Source organism: Chlorocebus sabaeus, chromosome 7, assembly GCF_047675955.1.
Source record: "Chlorocebus sabaeus isolate Y175 chromosome 7, mChlSab1.0.hap1, whole genome shotgun sequence".
NCBI lineage: Eukaryota > Metazoa > Chordata > Mammalia > Primates > Cercopithecidae > Chlorocebus > Chlorocebus sabaeus.
Window position 1 is genome coordinate 21,821,528 of NC_132910.1, and position 23,374 is coordinate 21,844,901.

The 23,374-nt window shown below is 38.3% G+C and overlaps 1 protein-coding gene across 1 annotated transcript; it reads left to right on the forward strand.

Moving 5' to 3' along the window:
- Window positions 1–4,181: 4,181 nt before the first annotated feature.
- On the forward strand, window positions 4,182–21,836 carry ENAM (enamelin). Its single transcript, XM_007998798.3, has 8 exons — window positions 4,182–4,235; window positions 6,349–6,417; window positions 6,540–6,584; window positions 7,347–7,388; window positions 8,983–9,237; window positions 10,485–10,547; window positions 12,783–12,836; window positions 16,997–21,836. The coding sequence occupies exons 1-8, from the start codon at window positions 4,182–4,184 to the stop codon at window positions 19,832–19,834; spliced, it is 3,420 nt and encodes a 1,139-aa protein (XP_007996989.3). The 3' UTR covers window positions 19,835–21,836.
- Window positions 21,837–23,374: the final 1,538 nt, after the last annotated feature.

Genomic DNA, 23,374 nt, shown 5'->3' on the forward strand with positions numbered 1-23,374 from the left:
TTCTTTTCTTTTTTTTTTTTTTTTTTTTTTTTTGAGACAGAGTCTTGCTCTGTTGCCCAGGCTGGAGTGCAATGGCACCATCTTGGCTCACTGCAACCTCTGACTCCCTGGTTCAAGCAATTCTGCCTCAGCTTCCCAAGTAGCTGGGATTACAGGCACCCACCACCACGCCCAGCTGATTTTGATATTTTTAGTAGAGACAGTGTTTCACCATGTGGGCCAGGATGGTCTCGATATCCTGACCTCATGATCTGCCTAACAAACCCATGAAGAGAATGTTATCTCCCATTTACAAATGAGGAACTGAGGTTTAAAGAGATTAAGTCGTTTGACCAAGATTCTAAAACAAGTAAGTTGTAGGAGCCAGAATTTGAACCCACCACTGAGTTCTGACTCAGAAAATTTGCTATCCTAATATTCTATGCAGGCTGGGTGGGCACCCAAGTCAGGGCTTTGCATGAAGAGAAAGCTCAGGAAATGTTTGTGGAATAAAGCATTATTAACCCTTTAATTTGTGAGGGATTAAACTGCACCTCCTCTTCTCTTCTGATAGAAGGATCTCTCACATTTACAGCCTGAGAACAGGCTATAGGAATGAATGGTTTCAGAAAGAATTCAAGGTTGTGGATGCTTAGACAGTATTTGGCACCAGTAATGTATCCCTAAGACACTACTTTATCTCAGGTGCTTCATTCAGTGATCCTGGGGTTGGAGTGCTCTGCTAATAATAATCCACAGAACTTTACCTTCATAGTTGTTCTTAGAAGAGGATCTCTTTGCTCTGAGAGCTATGAGAACTATGGCTGCATTTATTGTTCTTAAATCCTTAGTAAATAATTATAAGGTGTAATGTGGAACAATAAAGTACCTTTGTGTATTGATCAGTCACTGATAGTCAGCTATTAGGAGCCAGGCATTTCACTTTTTTTTTTTTTTTTTTTTTTTTTTGAGACAAGGTGTCTCTCTGTCTCACCCAGGCTGGAGGGCAGCGGTGTGATCATGGCTCACTGCAACCTTGACCTCCTGGGCTCCTTGAGGAGCCCTCTCAGCCTCCCGAGTAGCTGGGACTATAGGCACACACCACTGTGCCTGGTTAATATCTTTTTTTGTAGAGATGGAGTCCCACTTTGTTGCCCAAGCTATATGTATTACTTCATTCATTTCTTAGAGGAAACTTACGAGGAAGGTAATATTACCCTCATTTTACTGAACAGGAAATTGAACAGCTGGATAATTTATGGAAGGTTTAAACTTAGATCTGGCAATTCCAAAACCCAGCCTCTTTCCCTCACATCTAGAGTATGAAATTAAAAGACTTTTCTGCTCCTGCTGGCTTAAAATCTAGAGCAATGAGAGGATCTTAAAAAGTGGAGGCAAAGAGAAGTAAGAAGTTCACAGGCCCCCTGGAGAATACGGGTTCTTTTTCAGGGGGAGGAAAAAAGGAACATTTACGCACAAATGCACAAATTCTTATATGCAGTTTCTTAAGTTTCAGCTCCCAGGTTAACACGTCTTGTTTTAAGACTGAGAAGGGTAATGTAGAGAAAAAATCAAAGAGATACATTTTTTAAAAATTTAAGCCAAATCATAAACATGTTTCACAAACAGTTATAATTGTCTGAAGGGAAAAATAATTTACAGAGTAAATAGAGATAAAGTAAAGGGGAAAAAAGTCATAAAGGACTGATTTCAAAACATTTTTTATGTCGGTCATGGTGGCTCATGTCTGTAATCTCAGTTACATGAGAGGCTGTTGGAGAATCGCTTGAATCCAGGAGGCAGAGGTTGCAGTGACCCAAGATCGCACCACTGCACTCCAGCCTGGGTGACAGAGCCAGACTCTGTCTCAAAAAAAAAAAAAAAAAAAAAATGTGTAAAGTTTGAGCACTTCTTTTTTTTTTTTTAATGAAAGAAAATTTCATAATTCTCCCAATCCAATCCAACACTACTAAGAATTCACTCATTGAATAGCTTGGCTGGATTTTAGAAACATGAATTATTTCATGACAACTAATCACTCTTGTGGCCAAGAGAACAAGGGTAAATAGAGGAAAGTTATCAAAAGTGAGGTTTAGTGGCAACTCCCAATAACCTATATGGGTAAGGCCAAAATCAAAATTACCCTCTACATGAATGGGCACAGGATAGGCCAGGTCATCCAGCATCAGAACTCCCATTTCACTTCCAAGAACACACTGTAGGCCACTGTCCCATAAGTGTCCTACCATTTGCAAATTCATCTCAATGTGCACACAGCGTGATAAATACTACTCAGTTTCTACAAAATCAGACAAAGGCAAGCAGGTACTTGAAGCACATTTAACTTTGCACGTCTTGGATACACGTAGAGTTAAAAGATAGTCCTAGCTTCATTTAAAGTCAAATATTCTAGTACATTTTTATTATTTGTGGCACTAAATACGTGGAGCAGGGAGGCACTAAGAAATACAATGTTATTTGGCCCAAAACGAATGACACAGCACTTCTCTGTCCTTGGAAGAACAGCACCATGGGCAACCACTGGATTAACATACATACACAATCATACCAGGTAGGAACCAGGTTTCGCCATCAAATTCAATCATGCTTGGTTTTTAAATCCCAACTTTAAAATAAGCAAACATCACCACAAGAAACGTTTTCTCTTGTAAAGCCATAACAGAAAAGGAGAATCCAAGTTAAGCAAAGATAGCAAAGCTTGCTCTTGTCAATTAAAAGTGTAATTGGCATATTTATTTGAAAGTGAAATCTTTATTATGGAAAGTCAGATTTCAGGAAAAAAATCCATAACATAACCACTTCAGCGAATTTCTCAAGTCCTGTTTTCATTAGGTTGTATTATCATGATAGCCGAGAGTTCATTTGCCATTGTACCCAACTCATCTAAAATTCTGAATCCCCAGTGACTGGATTATATTTGACTTCAAAAAGAACACTATGTCCTGCTAGCTTTATGTAATACAAATTAAATCAAGTCGCTGAGTTGCCATCCATAGTTATAACATTCCAGTTCATTTTAATTACATAAAAAATGTATATTAAGTAAATATATATATTAGTCTGCCTTTTGATGAAGGCAACTGACTTATGTAAATAGCATACAGATAATATTCGCCTTTGTTCCCAAAATATCTTTGTTATAAACAAAGTTTCTATACCTCAAAGCCCAAATTCACCAAGGGAAGCATCTTCTAAATCTCACTGCTGTAAGCTCATTTTCCTGGACTGTTATTATACATAATAAGAGACTTGACTTGACAGCTTGTATAATAACACATTCTAAATTTTAAATTTGATGTGTGTTTTTTACTTTAAACTCTTGTGATGGCAAAACCATTTTCCTCAAAGCTGATTGGTTATGCAGGTCTACAACAGTGCTTAAATGGAACCTTGCTGTGCCAAGCTTTCTGACAAGGAGGAATCTTTTTATTTTGAACCTTTTTGATGCTGCACATGATATCTGACTGAAGAATTTTTGTTTTATCATTAAGAAATAAATGTGCCTTGCTTCTTGAGATCTCCCTGGCTTCAGCAATTTGTAGTCATTTCCACTATAGACCATTAAGAATATATTTCAAAGGCAAGCTAACAAAGTTCAAGTAAAAATTATTTTTTATATATTACAGCTTCTAATTGGCATTGGGTAAGTATTAGAGATTATCAACATAAATTACATATAGTATCAAATAATGAATTTAATTCATAGATGTTGGTTAATTCCCCTTATTTCATTCATTGTTGTTGGTTGTGTAGTCATTGTATGCAGACTAATCTTCTGATAAAACTTTAAACTCCTCAGTTTATTTGGTGCATTTATTTTTCTTATAAGTTTTTTCCAGCCTTCTTAGACCTCCTTTAATACTGTGACTTTGTACATTTCCCCATAGTGAAGTCTAGTTTTGTCACCATTGCCCTAGAAGTATCTCAAAATACGGTGCCTATGTCATTTCCTCTCTGATTTAGCTTTCATCCTACTTTTAAAGCAACGGAAGATTAAACTTGATTTTGTGGCCCCCTAATACAGGTATGACTGGATAAAATAATTAACATGACATGTGCTGCCTTAGAACTGAAGCTTTGCTATTCATTTCATTTATTTGTTCCATTTCTATAATTTAGTTTCTTCTCATGCTAAAGCTGTATTTTTCTTAAAGGCTTATAAAAATTTTGCTGAAAAAAAAATGTTGGTGCTTCGGTGCAAGCATGGAACCTCTTTTCCTAAACTAGACAACTTGGTGAGTACTTTCATTTATTTTTGCCAATACATACAGGTTCTCAAACTAGATACTGTCAGAAATACACTTGAGAGGGCCAAACACTACTGAAATATATCAGAAGAATTAAGGAACGTCTGCTTTCACAGATGGAATGGAAGAACTTACAAAGTCATTGTACTTTGTGGCAATCATTATGAGTGTTACTTTCAACTCAAAAAATAACTGATTATAGATTTTAATCATGAACTTTTAGAGATGGAAGGGATCTCAGTCATCCAACATAATACGTTAATTTTACAGAAGAGAAAATGAGTTTTCTATTTGCAAATATAAAGGCCATATATATTATCAAGAATCACTGTGACAGCTACTAGAGAGATGAGATGAATGATTAAGCAAGGCAGAAATTAACCATCCAAAAGCACCCTTAAATCTTGGGCCATAATCTTAGAAACATTTAGCAAAGAAAACTTTCACCAGTATTCTCTTTATTAGTTTCCACATATTGTTGTATCCTATACTAAACACACTAGTTTCAGCTGTTGTTTTTCATTCTCTATGATATTCTAACTCTGAAAATCTTTAAACAATAGGAAAGATATTTACATACCACTGCTTCCTTTGTTTAATTACATTCTACCGTTTTTTTCTAATATATGAAAGAAAACTCATTACACCCACAATTTAGGAAAATGTCCATTATAAAAATGCTAAAGCATCATTTAAGTTGTTCCTATAGGAAGTAAACAGAAGGGTAAGCATTGGCTCCAATTATGCTAGATGCATTTTATGTCCAGAAAAGGAAGAAAGAACGAAAGGAATGAATAACAACTGGGTGTCTACATGTTGGTTACTATGCTAGGAAATGGGCTATATCTGATATATAATGAAAATGAATCATTCTGATTAAAATCTTTTATTTTCCTCTATTGTATATGCAAATAGAAAGTTTTCTTAAGAAATTACTCAAGTAAGTGTTTCGGAATAAACCTTGTTCAAAGATGTAAATACAAGACTTAATTTTACAAGTCTTTCATAATTAACTAGAGTGGGATAAATGAATGAACCCCGTTAAAAACAATCTCCAAACTTCATACATAAGTCTATATGTTTAATCAAGGTATCTAATAAAGAGATAAATTTACTATTCTGCCTATTTCCTATTTCTTCCTATTTTCCTAACCACCTTAGAACATAAGTGATTTTTTTTTTTTTTTTTTTTTTTTTGAGACAGAGTCTCACTCTGTTGCTCAGGCTAGAGTGCAATGACATGATCTCGGCTCACTGCAACCTCCGCCTCCTGGGTTCAAGTGATTCTCCTGCCTCAGCCTCCTGTGTGGCTGGTATTGCAGGTGTGAGACACCATGCCTGGCTAATTTTTGTATTTTTTGTAGAGACAAGGTTTCACCATGATGGCTGGGTTTGTCTCGGGCTCCTGACCTCAGGTGATCCGCCCCCCTCAGTCTCCCAAAGTACTGGGATTAAGGTGTGAGCCACCGTACCTGGTCACATGAGTGATTTTTAAAGGAAGTGATGATGATGATAATACTAATAACAATAGGAACAATAGAGCAAACCAGGAAAAAAAATAATTCTGAATATTCCAGTTTACTTAGTCTCTATGTAACACAATATTATCTACAACATCTTAGAAAGTAGCACAAAGTTTTGATTTTGTAGTGCACCCTCCTTGAAACTAAGATTATTCGGTACAATGAATGTAGCTGGACATCACTATTCCTTTACAAATCAACTAGTAACTAGAAACTCAACCCCATCAATATTCCTATTTGGGGGATAACCTCCTAATTTCTAATTTTCACATTCTGGTGCTATGAAATCTCTCTCTTTCTCTCTCTCTCTCTCTCTCTGTTTCCCTGTCTCTCTGTCTCTCTCTCTCTCACACACACACTTTTATATTTCCTTTTAATCTGACTCTTTTGGCAGCTTGAAAAGTACCAGGTGATAACTATCTAATAGTTTCTTGACATAAAATAAAAATGGCAGCAGGGACCTTATCTATTTCCATACTCTCCTTGACAGACAAGTAGGCTAGTAGCTAGGTAAGTGCAGAGTGCCCTAAGCATACTTATTTCACAGACCAAAAATAAAAATCAGTTTTTTATTCTAGGTACCAAAAGGAAAAATGAAGATTCTCCTGGTCTTTCTAGGACTTCTTGGTAATTCTGTTGCTATGCCAGTGAGTATTTTTTAAATGTTAGCTCTTCTCTTTGTGTTCTATCATTGTATAACTTAGGAACAATTGTTGAACTTATTTCAGCTGATGTTCTGCATTTGTCACTGGCATTCTCTTACTTCCAGATGCACATGCCCCGAATGCCTGGATTTAGCAGTAAAAGTGAGGAGGTATGTATGTTCAGTCTCAGGGGAGAAGTTATCCAGAGTCCTATCTCACAAGTTTATTAAAAAGGAGAATATTGGAAAATTGTCTGATATATAATATTTCTTATGAAAGAGGTAAAAAGAGGGAGAGTTGAAAGTCTTAAACTCTCAAATCGAGACAAAGTAGTAATTTCCCCAGCCATCAGCCTACCTATGTACTTCAATGTTCCTTTTCAAAGTAAATGTGGATTTGTGTTAAAATCTAGTTGATGTTACCTTATTTGCTAAGTTTTTTAGCTAGCAAAAGTGACCAATAATATCAAGGGTTATTAGAAGGTAGATGCTTAAAAATATAAATATCTTTTACATGACTCATAGCCCAGATCATTAATCAAATTCAATACATATCAGAAAGATGAATCATCTTGTCACATAATTCTCATGTTCTCAAATCCTGAACTCTCAAAGGATAGAACAGAACATTCAAAAACTTTAGAGTAGACCAGATTTTTATTTTCTGTGATTCTTTATTGATTCTTCTCAAAATAAAATTCTGACTTAAAAGTTAAAGTGCCTGAGAAGCTTCTTAAAATTTAATTGTACACTTACTTAAAATTCAAGCATAAGTAGTAAAAGATAATATGACTGTTGTATGTTAAAATCGGAAATTTTTACACTGGGAAGTTCTCAGGTTGAAAAAGAAATTTTACTTTTTTTTTATGATTTGTGCATTGATTTAATAAAAGTTTCACTTTGTATCATATTAATGGATTCCTTTGGTTGCAGATGATGCGGTATAATCAATTCAACTTTATGACCCTCCCACATGTAAGTTTTTCTTTATGTTATTTCTGATAATTTCTTGTTTATCTAGATAACTCCATTATAAAGTTTGCCTTAGCCAATAGAGACACCAATCCATATGTTTTAAGTATAATGTAATCATTACAAAAGTTTCAAGATGGAAAAAGTATTGCCCCATCCTCTCACACCAAATTTTCTTCTTATTCATTACTATTGTTCTTTCATGTAAATCCAAATAATTATTAATTAGAAATGTTATTTATTTGAGACTGAGTCTCAAATGTATAGTCAAGAAAAAATGGTTCTGTGAAAATATCACATAAGATGTCACAAATAATGACAATAAAAATAACAGAGTAAGTACTGGTGGGGGGTAAATTTTCCTTGGATTATCTTGAAAGATAACACTACAGTTACAAAGCAAGTTTTATGTTCTTTAAATAAATATAGGTTATTCTTGTCACTGTATGCTAATTAGCAGAACAAACTAATAAATCAAGTATCAGGTGGTTCTTTGGCACAATTTTTCTGATAAAATTCTATGTTAGCACAATAACACTTCGCATCACTTTTGATTTCCGTGAAATGATCATGAGGGCCATTTTGAGGGGAAAATCAAGGACTACATCCATTTTTTTGTAATCCTTTTTATTCAAGTCATTCTCTTTTAAAGTTCTTTGATTAAAATAATCATTGTAAATTTCCTCTTCCTCAGCTTTTGATTGGCTCAACTTTTTCATACCCTTGTTTTTAGTTTTAGTGACTTTGCCTGTAATTTGAAATTTTTACCAACTTAGTTGTTTGCAATTTTGAATTTCATCAATCCACAAAGCATGGGTACATCATCCAAGAGATAGCAAGAAACTAATTAATGAAGACTGGGGATAGAGACAGGTGTTAAACCAGGGAGGAAATATTTGGATGAGAACTGATGTTGCAAGACTGACCATTCATAAATTATCATAAATTTAGAAATTAGCATTTTTATAAATTATCATACATTTATAAATTAGCATGTTTAGATTATAACTACGTTTGCTTCCCTGCCCAACCTTGTAATTGTGGTGATTTTGATAACAAAAATGGATTTAATGAGGATCCACCTGTAACCAAGAAACGCAGACACCATATAAATGTGTTTACACAGACTGAATTTTTATCCTCTCTTTTCCTATTTTTCTTGTTTTTTATTTTTTGCTTTACAATCTCACTTACTTTATCTTATTTTTGTTTTTTCTCTTTTTCATCCAGCCTTATAACAAATCACATGGGTTCTGAATACAACATTACATTTTCTGTAACCTGACTTGTCTACTTCTGACCTGAGTTAGTGTTTCAGAGTTAGAAAATCATCAGTCAAATTCTTAAGCTGAGATTTCTCACCTAGTTCTGCCTTTTAGTTTGTTTTGGTTGTTTGGCTTTCTAGAAGACTGAAGCTAATTCTGTAAGACTGTGTGTAAGGAAAATCTAACTAAAGATCTTGAAGCTTCCATAGTTAAGTCAAGTTCCATAGGACTTTTAAGCTCTTTGACTGAGTTTTGGACAATGACATTAGAGGATGGAGAGAGCCTGAACCTCAACTCTATTACGATTTCACTATTATTTGCTACCCTTTCAGTTGGCACACCTGGGTCCCTTCTTTGGAAACGGTCTCCCTCAGCAATTTCCACAGTACCAGATGCCCATGTGGCCTCAGCCACCACCATGGCACCCACAGAAACCCTCAGCACAAAAACGTCATAACAAGACTGATCAGACCCAAGAAACCCAGAAACCCAACCAGACTCAGTCAAAAAAGCCACCACAAAAGCGGCCTTTGAAGCAGCCATCACATACTCCAGCCCAGCCCGAAGAGGAAGCTCAGCCACCTCAGGTGAGACTTGCACAGAAAAATTCCATATTTGTAAATGGCCTCGGAGAGATTTGGAGGGCTATGCCACCCCCATATACACACTTCAATACAGGTGCTATGTTGCAGTACCATCTTTTGTTTTGACATGCATCCAAAACTGCACGGCAAGTCAACTCCAATCTTGTTTACTTCAAATTACCCAAATACTGTTGCCTTTTAAAAGCTCCTTTTATATTACAGAGACAACATGGTGTAATAACATGAGCACTAATCTAACAGTCGAGAATCAAAGATTCAAGTCCTATACCTGGTCCTTATTAGTCGTATGATATTGAACAAGTTACTTCACCTTTCTAGGTTTCAGTTTCCCCATGAGTAAACTAAATGGTTTCCAAGTTTCATCCAGATCTATGCTTTGATGCTCTAAAATATTGCTCTTAAATTAACATTGCTTCCAGTACTAGTATGACATAAGGTGGTTTCTCAAGATCTCATCCAGTGTAGGGGGAGCTTCAAAAATACTGGCTTTTAGGCCAGGCACGGTGGCTCACACCTGTAATCCCAACACTTTGGGAGGCCAAGGTAGATGGATCACCTGAGGTCAGGAGTTCGAGACCAGCCTGGCCAACATGGTGAAACCCTGTCTCTACTAAAAATACAAAAAGTAGCTGGGCTTGGTGGCACACGCCTGTAATCCCAGCTATCCAGGAGGCTAAGGTAGGGGAATCGCTTGAACCCAGGAGGTGGAGGTTACAGTGAGGCAAGATCATGCCACTGCACTCCAGCCTGGGCAGCAGAGAAAGACTCTGTCTCAAAAACTAAAAGAAAACACTGGCTTTTGGTCAGTTAACACTTATTATCAGACACTATTACAGATGTAGGGAATACAAAATTGAATGAAAAGACACTCCTGGATTGGAATCCTGGCTTCAATCATTTACGAGCTATGAGATTTTCAGCAAGTGACCAAACTTCTCTGAACTTCATGTTCTTAAGTCAAATGGGAATAGTAATAGTTTATATCTTCTATGGTTATATGAGAATGAAATGAGTTTAACAATATAAAATGCTCAGCACAGAGCCTGGAACGTGTGTCTAATAATACTAATTGTTATTATCATTATCATCTTTGCCCTATAAAAAACGCACAGTTTAATGCAAAGTGAAATGTAGACTCCCAAGTTTCAAGTGTATTTAGTTGGTTTCCTTCATTTTTTTAATGTATTCTTCTCAATACCACATCACTCTGATTCTTTCTTTCTCTCTAGGCATTCCCACCATTTGGAAATGGGCTATTCTTCTATCAACCACCACCATGGCAAATTCCACAGGTGAGAAATTGTTTTTTTCTTTACACTATAAGTGAAAAATAACATTAGTATGTTATAGTTTAAATTAATATAAATTCATACACTCTAATGGAATACCATATACCAATCAGTAGATGGTACGAAACAAAACCAGCGCATCAGTAATCATGCAGAAAAAGAACAGAGAATTTTTTGAATTTCATACTCAGACAAATTGGTGACATAAATACAACCTAAATCACCAAACGGATACAAATAACTTAGCTAATAAATTAATATTAAAAGGTTGTGCTATTTCATTACTATTTCCCTACATCCTTAAGAAATTTTTTTAAAAAAATTATCTTCATTTAATGTAATGGGGAAATTGGGACACAGGACAAAATGGAGTTTGAAAACCATAGGGTGAGCTATAATTAGACTAAGACATTTTCATCCTATCTTACTGTTTCTAGCCACAGATATATCATTATAAAGAATCTCGGGGCTGGTCACGGTAGCTCACACCTGTAATCCCAGCACTCTGGGAGGCCAAGGTGGGTGATCACTTGAGGTCGGGAGTTCAAAACCAGCCTGGCCAATATGGTGAAACCCCATCTCTACTAAAAATACAAAAATTTGCCAGGCATGGTGGTGCATGCTTGTAATCCCAGAACTTTGGGAAGCCCAGGCAGGTGGATCACCTGAGGTCAGGAGTTCAAGACCAGCCTGACCAACAAGGTGAAACCCCATCTCTACTAAAAATACAAAAATTAACTGGGTGTGATGGCAGGTACCTGTAATCCCAGATATTTGGAGGCTGAGGGAGGAGGCTCACTTGAACCCAGGAAGCAGAGGTTTCAGTGAGCTGAGATCATGCCATTGCACTCCAGCCTAGGTGACAGAGCGAGACTCCATCTCAAAAAAAAAAAAAAAACCTGCAAATATTATTTACAAGAAGCCTCAAAGAATCTTAAACGTTTAAAATCATTAAAATAAAAGATAATACTGAAATTGTATCATAGGCATTAAAAATATGAATGGCAAAATAAACTTTTTGAACTAAAGAAATATTAATGACCAGTTGCTGCTAAACAAACAAAACAACAGGAAATATTTGTTTTGTTTTGTTTTGTTTTTGTTTTTTGTTTTTTGGTTTTTTTTGGTGAGACGGAGTCTCGCTGTGTCCCCCAGGCTGGAGTACAGTGTCGCGATCTCGGCTCACTGCGAGCTTCGCCTCCCGGGTTCACGCCATTATCCTGCCTCAGCCTCCTGAGTAGCTGGGACTACAGGCGCCCACTACCGCGACTGGCTAATTTTTTTTTTTTTTTTTTTGTATTTTTAGTAGAGACGGGGTTTCACCGTGGTCTCGATCTCCTGACCTTGTGATCCGCCCGCCTCGGCCTCCCAAAGTGCTGGGATTACAGGCGTGAGCCACCGCGCCCAGCCAGGAAATATTTGTTGACTGTTCATTCAGCTATGACACAGGTTTTCCTTGTCTACAACTCTATAACCAGGAAGGCTTTTTATCAATGAGGAACAGTTCATTTTAAAGAGTAAGAGTTCCTTACATTTTTTCCTCCTTGAAAGAGTGACTTTCTTTTACTACCTATGCTGAACTAAGGAAATTAAGGCAGTATAAGGTAAAGATTTTTAAAACAGATAAACATGATTCTAATGCTGAAGTAACTATTAATCTCATCTACATAAAACTTGAGAGGCAGAAACTCGGCCTCCAAGTTTGATTAGGAGAATTAACTTTAGTCAAATAAAAATATCATAGTAATAATCCAAGGATTGTCAGTTTGCAGTTTGTCTCCCTAAACATGAAGCCACATTCTAAAAATAACATTGTCACTTAATCTCTATTATTAAATGTTCTAATACGGATGCTTGGATTCTAACAGCACTCAAATTTCTCTCTCTCACCCTCTCTCTCTGTATGTGTGTGCATGGTGTGTGTTTGTTGGGGGTTGTGGAGGGTATGTTTTGAGTGTTAGAAGTGGTAAGGAGGATTGCCAGGAGATGCAGCCATACAGAGTATTTTAAGTAGGATAATCTGGGATCCAGCTGAAGCCTTTGTATTTACCAGTGTTCACTGTTAGATCATAATTCTTAGCAGCTGGACTGTGAGAGCTAATAATTCAAAAGCTAAAAGCTCAGAGTACTAACTGAGCTCGATCACTGACTTGAGCTATTTTTAGACACCCTGAGTCTTACAAATGGTAGCATCGAAAGTGGTTTTCTCCTGTGTTCACTGTGTTTTTCACTTCTCAGAGGTTACCGCCACCAGGTTATGGACGCCCACCAGCCAGCAATGAAGAAGGCGGGGTAAGTACAAGCAAAACTATATTCTCCACTAGAAATTACAATCTATTCACCCCTGCTTTTTTATCCACATCTAATAAAAAAGTTAAAATCCAACACATGAACCTGTAGCTCAAGCTTCCATGATTTTTAGAAAATAAAAAAGTGAAATAAATCAAGCTAGTGGTCCAAAGATTGATGCTGGACTCCAGACAGTGATAAAAAGAGAAAAAAAGTAAGAGTTTCTTAGAATGTTATCCTCAAGAGGAAATTAAGTGATATCTAACTTCCTGATTATATTAATACAAATAAATTGAAGCCAAGAAAAATCAGTTACTACTCAATTTCACTTTTAAGTTATGGATAAACTGAACCCAGCACCCAAGTCTTCTGTTACTCTGTTCAATGGCCTTTTTACTATACCACACTAGGAGAAGAACCAAATGTCTATCACAGAGTGATATACTCTTAATATTCCAGCACTGTCATCTAAAAAGTCATTTTAGTGATTGTGACATAGCACCCCACCCCCCTGGAACTTACTGTTTTTTCCCTGAATATGTGACATGTCCTCAGTGAACTGTGGTAACTTAATAGCTTTACTGGGGGGTGGGGGACAGATTGTTCTTTTCTTCTTTTTTTTTTTTTTTTTTTTTTTTGAGACAGGTGGGACACCACTTGAGCCTGGGGGGTGGAGGTTGCAGTGAGCCACTGCACCACTGCACTCCAGCCTGGGTGACAGAGCGAGACTGTCTCAAACAAAAGAGAGGCTGGCATTACTTGCTCTAAGAGGTCCCTTTCAGTTTTAAGATTATGTATATATACATTTTGTAAGTATTTTCATCTCTCACAATCTATTGTTAGCGTAGCAGCCAGAGTGACCCTGTGAAAACAATAGTCTAATCTTGTCGCTCCTCTGCTCAGTCCCTGCAATGACTGCCACTTTCTTTTCTTTCTTTCTTTTCTTTTTTTTGGTAAGACAGAGTCTCGCTCTGTCACCCAGGCTGGAGTGCAGTAGCACAATCTCGGTTCACTGCAACCTCCACCTTCTGGATTCAAGCAATTCAATTCTCATACCTCAGCCTCCGGAGTAGCTGAGATTACAGGTGTGTGCCATCACACCTGGCTAATTTTTGTATTTTTGTAAAGATGGGATTTCACCATGTTGACCAGACTGGTATCGAACTCCTGGCCTCAAGTGATCCAGCCACCTCAGCCTCCCAAAGTGCTGGGATTACAGGCATGAGCCACCGCACCTGGCAGAGATTGTTCTTAAAATAACATTGAAGATGACTGTGTCAGTAATGGTATAAGGTGCTTGTTCATAAAATAACATTGAAGATGACTGTGTCAGTAATGGTATAAGGCGCTCTCAAATGTATCATGAAATAACCCCAAATAAAAATGATTCAGATAATTGTATGCAACCTAGAAACTGGCACTTCAAATTTTCATATGCGTAAGATAAGAAAGGAAGCAGAAAGGTCCAGGCAGTTATCATAGGCTTTAAGAAGCCTGTATTCAGGCCAGGCACAGGTGGCTCACACCTATAATCCCAGCTTTGGGAGGCTGAGGCGGGTGGATCACTTGAGGTAAGGAGTTTGAGACCAGCCTGGCCAACATGGTGAAATCCCATCTGTACTAAGAATACAAAAATTAGCCAGGTGTGGTGGTACTGGCCTGTAATCCCAGCTACTGTGGAGCCTGAGGCAGAAGAATCACTTGAACCCAGGAGGGGGAGGTTGCAGTGAGCTAAGATCTCAGCGTTGCACTCTAGCCTGGGCGACAGAGCGAGACTCAGTCTCAAAAAACAAAAAGGAAAGAAATCTGAATTTAGACAGGCACAATGGTTCACACCTGTAATCCCAACACTTTGGGAGGTTGAGACAGGAGGATCGCCTAAGCCCAGAATTTCAAGACCAGCCTGGGCAACATAGGGAGACTAAAATAAATGTTAGGTGAATGTGGTGGCATGCAACTGTGGTCCCAGCTACTCAGGAGGCTGAAGTGGGAGGATCACTTTAGCCTGGGAAGTCAAGGCTGCAGTGAACCCTGATCTTGCCACTGCACTCCAGCCTGGGTGACAAAGAGAAACCCTGTCTCAAAACCTAAGATGTCTGTAGTCTACCTCTTGAGGGCACTACCTGATTTCCTGCATGATCTTGTTACTTCCTCACCTGTCTGTCTCATCTCCATCAACAAATGGGGATTAAAATACTTTTTCTTTATATTTCATTTGTTTTCAAAGAAAAATCAAACTATCTAAATGCCACACAAATGTCTAACAAACATACTGACTGACAGAATTCGTGATGATTAAATCATTCATTAAATGAAAATTTATTAAGAACATTCCCCACTCCTCGGTACTGGAAAACAAGGATGAGAAACATAATGTTTTCATTCCAAATCTTCACATGAGAGAATTAAATGGAAGAATCCCAGGAAAACAGGCAACTGAAATTCAGTGGGATGATTGTGATGACAGAAACCTGTACTGCTGTGGACTCCTAGGAATAGGACCTAATTCTGCCCATGGAAGTCAAGACACAGAAGGTAGAAGTCAAACTGAGCTCTGAAGGACGAGTCAACTTTGCCAGGGGAATAAATGTGTCGGGGGAAGAAGTTTCAATATGAATGAGCTGTGTGCAAAGGCACTGAAACATAAAAAGAATAGAGAACCCAGAGAATTCAGAGTAGTTGTGATTTGCAACTGCATAAAGTGCAAGGGGGAGGAAATGAGGCTGAAAGTAATAGTTATAGCCCAGATTATTATTAAAAAATTATATTATTATACAATATATAACACTTATTAGGCACTAAGTACCCGGCACTGATCTGTACTCATTTTGTCCCATTTGATCCTCATGACAACCTATGAGGTAGACGTTATTTTATTATCATCCCCATATTACAAATGAATAAACCAAGGTTAACCCACAATCATACTACTAATACTGGTGGAATGGGGATTTTAATGCACATCTGCCTAGAGCCCCACTCTTTAGCAGCATGTTGTACTGCTTTGTATGTTATGCTAAGGGATTTAGAATTTATTTTGTAAAAGAGAACTTTAAATACAAATTTAAAGAGGAAAGGGGCCAAATTTCCATATACCCACTCTCAGCCTCTACTACTATGATGACAATGCAGAAGCAAGATTAAAGGAAAGTAAGACTGCATCCAGAGTAGCCAGTAAGAAAACTATTCTAACAGTTCAGGGGTACTGTGGATTAAGGAAGTGGGAACAAGGATGAAAGCTTAGATTTGTATAGGACCTGGTTATTAATAGTCTGGAGTACTAAGAGAGAGCAGAAACTTGAGAAACTGTACAGATAGTGGTGAATGTTGCTCAAATATAGAACATTGGAGGAGGAGATTTGGCAGGAGATGAGCCCAGTTCTGGGTGCATTCAGTTGGAGGTACTCATGAAATCTTTAGTGGAGATGTTTTGCTGCCTCAACCTTGGGTGGGAGTGTTGTGGGTTAGAATTATGCCTTTGGGAGTTGTTAGCATGTATGCCTATTGAAAGCATGGGCTGATGCAATAGAATTCTTCTTCTTTTATTTATTTTGTTTGTTTGTTTTTGAGACAGAGTCTTGCTCTGTCACCAGGCTGGAATGCAGTGGCACTATCTGGGCTCATTGCAACCTCCACCTCCTGGGTTCAGGCGATTATCCTGCCTCACCCACCTGAGTAACTGGGACCTCAGGCATGCGCACCACCACACCCAGCTAATTTTTGTACTTTTAGTAGAGATGGGGTTTCACCATGTTGGCCAGGGTGGTCTCAATCTCTTGACCTCGTGATCCGCCTGCCTCGGCCTTCCAAAGTGCTGGCATTACAGAAGCAATAGAAATCTTAAAAGAGATATGTAAAAAGAAAACAGAAAAATTAGGAAGATGGAAAATGAAATCATTAAAAACAAAACAAAAAACCCTCAGATGTATAAGACCTAAAAAGAGAAAGCTGAGCAGTGGTCAGAAAAAAATACCAGAAGAGAGAACCAGAAAAAGTATGGTCATGGAAACCAAGGAGGAATCAAATTTTGAGAAAGAAAGTAAAGCTAATGATGTTAAAAGAAACATGTGACTGATAAGATTTCCCTGTTATACTAAAAAGTTCCAAGCAACACCATGGTGGGAAACAAAGGGTAATACTGATTTCCATTTTCTTTCCTACAGAATCCTTACTTTGGATATTTTGGATATCATGGCTTTGGAGGTCGCCCTCCTTATTATTCAGAAGAAATGTTTGAACAAGATTTTGAAAAACCCAAAGAAGAAGATCCTCCTAAAGCAGAAAGTCCAGGCACAGAACCCACAGCTAATTCAACAGTTACTGAGACGAATTCTACCCAATCAAATCCTAAAGGGAGTCAGGGCGGAAATGACACCAGCCCCACAGGAAACAGTGTCCCAGGACCGAACACTGGGAACAACCCGCCAGCTCAAAATGGGATTGTCCCGCTCCCTGCAGTCAACACTTCAGGCCAGGGAGGGCCAGGAAGTCAAATCCCATGGAGACCAAGTCAGCCAAATATTCGTGAAAATCATCCAAATCCTAATATAAGATATTTTCCTTCAGGAAGACGGTGGTATCCCACTGGTACTGCCATGGGGCACAGACAGAATGGGCCTTTTTACAGAAATCGACAAGTTCAAAGGGGTCCTCAGTGGAACTCCTTCGCTTGGGAAGGTAAACAAGTAGTTCGTCCAGGAAATCCAGTTTATCACAAAGTTTACCCTTCTACTTCAAGAGGCAATTATCCCAATTATGCAGGAAATCCAGCAAATCTCAGAAGAAAGCCTCAGGGGCCAAATAAACACCCTATGGGAACTAATGTTGCCCCAGTTGGTCCCAAACATGGCCCTGTTGTTCACAATGAAAAAATCCAAAATCCAAGGGAGAAGCACCTGGGTCCAAAAGAACAAATAATAGTTCCTACAAAGAATCCAACCAGCCCCGGGAGAAACTCTCAACAGTATGAAGTTAATAAATCAAATTATAAACTACCTCACTCCGAGGGTTATACGCCAGTCCCAAATTTTAATTCTGTTGATCAACATGAAAACTCCTATTACCCAAGAGAAGATTCCAGAAAAGTACCAAATTCTGATGGACAAACCCAAAGCCAGATTTTGCCCAAAGGGATGGTTTTAGCGCCAAGAAGGATCCCATATGAAGCAGAAACTAATCAGCCAGAATTAAAGCACAGCGCATATCAGCCTGCTGCACACCCTGAGGAAATCCCTTCTGCAAAAGAATATTTTCCTGCTGGAAGAAATACTTGGGACCACCAAGAAATCTCTCCACCTTTTAAGGAACATCCTGGGAGGCAAGAAGAACATTTACCCCATCCTTCCCATGGTTCTAGAGGAAGGGTTTTCTACCCTGAATATAACCCCTATGATCCCAGGGAAAACTCACCATACCTTAGAAGCAATACATGGGATGAGAGAGATGATTCTCCCAATACTATGGGGCAAAAAGAAAGTTCACTCTACCCCATAAATACTCCAGACCACAAGGAGACAGTCCCTTATAATGAAGAAGACCCAATTGATCCAACTGGAGATGAAGTCTTTCCTGGACAAAATAGATGGGGTGAAGAGTTGAGCTTTAAAGGGGGCCCAACAGTTAGGCACTATGAAGGTGAACAATATACCTCAAATCAGCCAAAGGAATATCCTCCCTATTCTTTAGACAATCCATCAAAACCAAGGGAGGATTTTTATTATAGTGAATTCTACCCATGGAACCCGGATGAGAATTTTCCATCATATAATACAGCTCCTACTATGTCACCACCTACAGAGAGCAGGGGTTACTATGTTAATAATGCTGTTAGACCAGAAGAAAGCAATCTATTTCCTTCATGGAATTCCTGGGACCACAGGATACAAGCCCAAGGTCAGAAAGAAAGAAGGCCATATTTTAACAGAAATATCTGGGATCAGGCAACACATTTACAAAAAGCCCCAGCTAGGCCACCAGACCAGAAAGGTAACCAGCCCTATTCCAGTAACACCCCAGTTGGGCTTCAGAAAAATCCAATGTGGCATGAAGGTGAGAATTTGAACTATGGCATGCAAATGACTAGGATGAATTCTCCAGAGAGAGAACATTCATCTTTCCCTCACTTCATCCCACAAAGTTACCCATCAGGTCAAAAAGAGGCACATTTATTTCACCTAAGCCAGAGAGGCTCTTGCTGTACTGGTAGCTCCATGGGGCCCAAGGACAATCCACTAGCTCTACAAGACTACACTCCATCCTATGGTCTTGCCCCTGGGGAGAACCAAGACACCAGTCCTCTGTATACAGAAGGTAGTCATAGCAAGCACACAAGACATATCATCTCCCCAACAAGCACCCTACCAGGCCAAAGAAACAGCTCAGAGAAGATGGAAAATGAAAACCCTTTTAGAGATGATGTGTCCACTCTGAGGAGGAACACACCATGTTCTATAAATAATCAACTGGGCCAAAAGGGAATTATGCCATTTCCTGAAGTCGGTTCCCTTCAAGCAAAGAATACACCTTGTCTCAAAAATGATCTTGGAGGAGATGGGAACAACATTCTTGAACAAATTTTTGAAGACAACCAGCTCAATGAAAGAACAGTTGACCTTACTCCTGAGCAGCTTGTTATTGGTACACCTGATGAAGGCTCCAATCCAGAAGGCATCCAAAGTCAAGTCCAAGAAAATGAGAGTGAGAGACAGCAACAAAGACCATCTAACATCCTGCATTTGCCATGCTTTGGCTCCAAATTAGCAAAGCATCACTCTTCCAGCACTGGAACTCCATCTAGCAATGGAAGGCAAAGCCCATTTGATGGGGATTCAATTATGCCTACTGAAAATCCTAACACATTGGTTGAGTTAGCTACTGGGGAACAATTTAAGAGTACAAATGCAGACCCACTTGATGCAAGTGAACACAGTCCATTTGAATTATTTCAAAGAGGGACCAATGCAGAGGACCAGGTACAAGACTGCTTACTACTTCAGGCCTAGGGGTTATCTCAACCAAGCATTCTTGGGGGGAAGAGAAATCACTGACATTCTATATCAATGGTTCCCAAAATTTTTTCCCCAAGACTTAATTAAGTATCTGACTGTCTTGGTGATCCTTGAGTTTTCTCCCCTCTCAGCAATAGGAGTAGCAACCCAGGTGGAGCTAGGAGTAGCAACCCAGATGGAGCTGAGATTGGGCCTCTGGGGATCACCAGATCTAGCACTTTCACAAATTAGTGCAGACCTTAAAAAAGCAAGAAGATCATGACCATCCCTGCCTCGAAACTTGGAAGTCACTTGTCTGAGTTAGTTTCCTTTTGCCTGATGACTTCTCCTTTTGCTCTCAAAGTTCCATTCTTGCAAAATTGGTTTTTCAAGACTGAAACGCAGATTAACTTTCCATTCTACACATGGAGATCCACAAATCAGTATAGTCCTAATGCACTGTACATTTTTTTCTTGTGTTGATCTTGTCAGGTTTTTTCCTACTCAATATTCTCTTCAAGCATTTTTTTCTTCCACTGCCACTCTCTTTACCTTTATCATTTCCTTTTCTTAGCTTTCTTCCTTCTTTTCTCTCTCCCTCAAACTTTCTGTATTTAGCTTTCTATTCCTCATCTTTTTCTCTCTATGTATCACTTCTTACATATTAAGCTCGCTATTTTAACCATTACTAGTGTTTTCTTTATGTCTACCTCCTCCATTATGTCTTCCTCTCTTCCCACCTATCTGTTTTGTCTCCCAATGTACCATTTGTCAACTAATCCCTCTCCTCTCTGACTCCTTTCTTCCCTTCAGTTTATCTTTTTCCCTGCTACACCATTTTCATCTTAAGACTGCATGTCACTCTCTTCCTTTTTGTATCCACTCTCTAAATCGTACCCTAATTTTTTATTGACCCAGCTTAACCATCATTATAGATCTTATTTTGGAAATGGTAGACACTGATAGCTACTTTGTTTTTAGTTATCTTAGGGTCTCTACCAAGTAGACACAGTTCAGTTAGAGAGACGTATTTAAGGAGAAGGGAAGATAGGATACCCAGGACTAGCAGCCTAGGGAAAAGGCTTAGGAAGGTGGAGAATGAGGAACTGAAGAAACTGCCGCTCTGAGACTGCACATCCAGGAAAAAGGACTAGGACTTGCCATACACCGCCAAGTTATAATCCGCAGGATCTGTAGAAGACATTTTGGGAAACACTCTCTTAAATAAAAACTCAATGTTTAGTTGTGTTTTGTTTTGTTTTGTTTTACTAGTTCAACATAAGCGATTCTACTAGTATGTGCTACTATTAAACATTCTTCAAGTCCATGCAGAATTATTTACAGACACTCTTTCTTGGTATCTTGAATAAATTGTGTAAATTATTTTGAAAACTGGATATTTCTATATACCTTGCTTATAATACATCAGTGATTATTATTCTTATTAATAACATGTTGGCCTATTATCTGGATATCCCTTGCCTAGAGCAGGAAACATTCTCAGAATTGCCTAAAAGCATACTTTATAACTTTAAGAGATTTCTTGGGATAAATGCTCAGGGGCAGACTTCATAAGAAGATCTCAAACATTTGGGGAAATACAATGTTGAAAACTTCCTGAGAAAAGGAATCTTGCCCTTGAAGCTTCTAAAGCACCTAGCACAGTGTCTTGAACATAGAAGGTACCCAATAAATATATATCAATTGATTTTTTAATGACTTTCAACACTCCCATGAAAACATCATAGTCTGCTTTTCCTGAAAGGCGACCATCTGGGATACTGAATGAGCCACCACTCTGTAGCTTTATATATTCAGCAACATTTCCATCATAGAATTTCAGTGTAAGAAGGGACCTTAGAGGTAGATTATCCAGGCCATCCCCTAGTGCTTACATTCCCCTCCCCCTGGCCAGTTTTATATTTTAACCACACATTGAAAAATTCATTAACTTATTCTGTATAAAACTGTCTTTTAAGAATTATCCTTTCAAAATAAAAATGTTATTGTTTCACTAGTTTATTTTTCCAAATGATTTTTTTGAAATCTCAATATGAGTACTTTCATTACAAGATACTCACTTCATATTTCACCAAAATGTATGGGTTCACATAATTGTTTTGGCAAATATGTTGACATATCTGAATTTATGAGACGCTGCTGCTTAAACTGCCATCTGAGATTGCTGCAATGTAAAATGTAAAAAGTATAGTATGACCCTTCCAAGCTGTCTTGAGCATAGGTAAATCTTTTTTCTAAAAAAGTATAGTGTGACCAAAAGAAAACATATTTTGAATTTGAAAACACACCGTAAAAAGAAGGTAAAATGTCTCTCCAGAAAATAACTGTTTTCTTTTTTTTTCTTTTTCTTTTTTTTTTTCTTTTTCTTTTTCTTTTTTTTTTTGTGTGTGTGAGATGGAGTCTTGCTCTGTTGCCCAGGCTGGAGTGCAGTGGCATGATCTCGGCTCACTGCAAACTCTGCCTCCCGAGTTGAAACAATTCTCATGCCTCAGCCTCCTGAGTAGCTGAGATTACAAATGTGTGCCACCAGGCGTGGCTAAGTTTTGTATTTTTAATAGAGACAGGGTTTCACCATGTTGGTCAGGCTGGTCTCAAACCCGTGACCTCAAGTGATCCGTCCACCTTGGCCTCCCAAAGTTCTGGGATTATAGGCATGAGCCACTGTGCCCGGCCCAGAAAACTCTTGATGTCATCAGCACAGGTATGCATTTGCAAGCCTGGATGCCAGATATGAGTTCCTTACAACCCAGCTTCCCTGAAAGCTCACAGTACATGATCTTTAATATTTATTTATTTATTTATTTATTTATTTATTTGAGACAGTTGTGCTCTGTTGCCCAGGCTGGAGTGCAGTGATGCGATCTTAGCTCACTGCAACTTTCACCTCCCGGGTTCAAGTGATTCTCATGCCTCAACCTCCTGAGTAGCTGGGATTACAGACAAGGGACACTACACCCAGCTAATTTTTGTATTTTTAGTAGAGCAGGGGTTTTGTCATGTGGGCCAGGTTGTTCTCGAATTCCTGGCCTCAAGCGATCCACACACCTCAGCCTCCGCGTGTGCTGAGATTACAGGTGTAAGCCACCACACCCAGCCGATCTTTAATATTTAATAACAAATGTGTCTTTTACTGTGTGCTAATTTTTTCCTGTGTTAGTTTTGCCTATAGAAGAAAATTGAAAAAGTGAGACCCAGTTCTTCTTATTCTTACGTGGCCCTCATAGCACTGTGCTGAGTACAGAGTAGATTCTAAGTAAATACCACTCTCTTTATCTTATGCAAATGAATAAAAATATAGAATTTCACCAAAATTAGTATTAATGTATTCATTAATATTAAAAGTTTAATAATGATTAACACTTTTCTAATTATAAAATATACAATCTTTGTAGAATATTTGGAACATTCTATACTAAAATGTAAAAGGAAACAAAAAAATAACATTTTGGCCTATTTCCCTCAAGTCTTTTCCCATGTATGTGTAGGGAATTTTCTTTTTTTTTTTTTCTTTTTTGAGAGGGAGTCTCGCTCTGT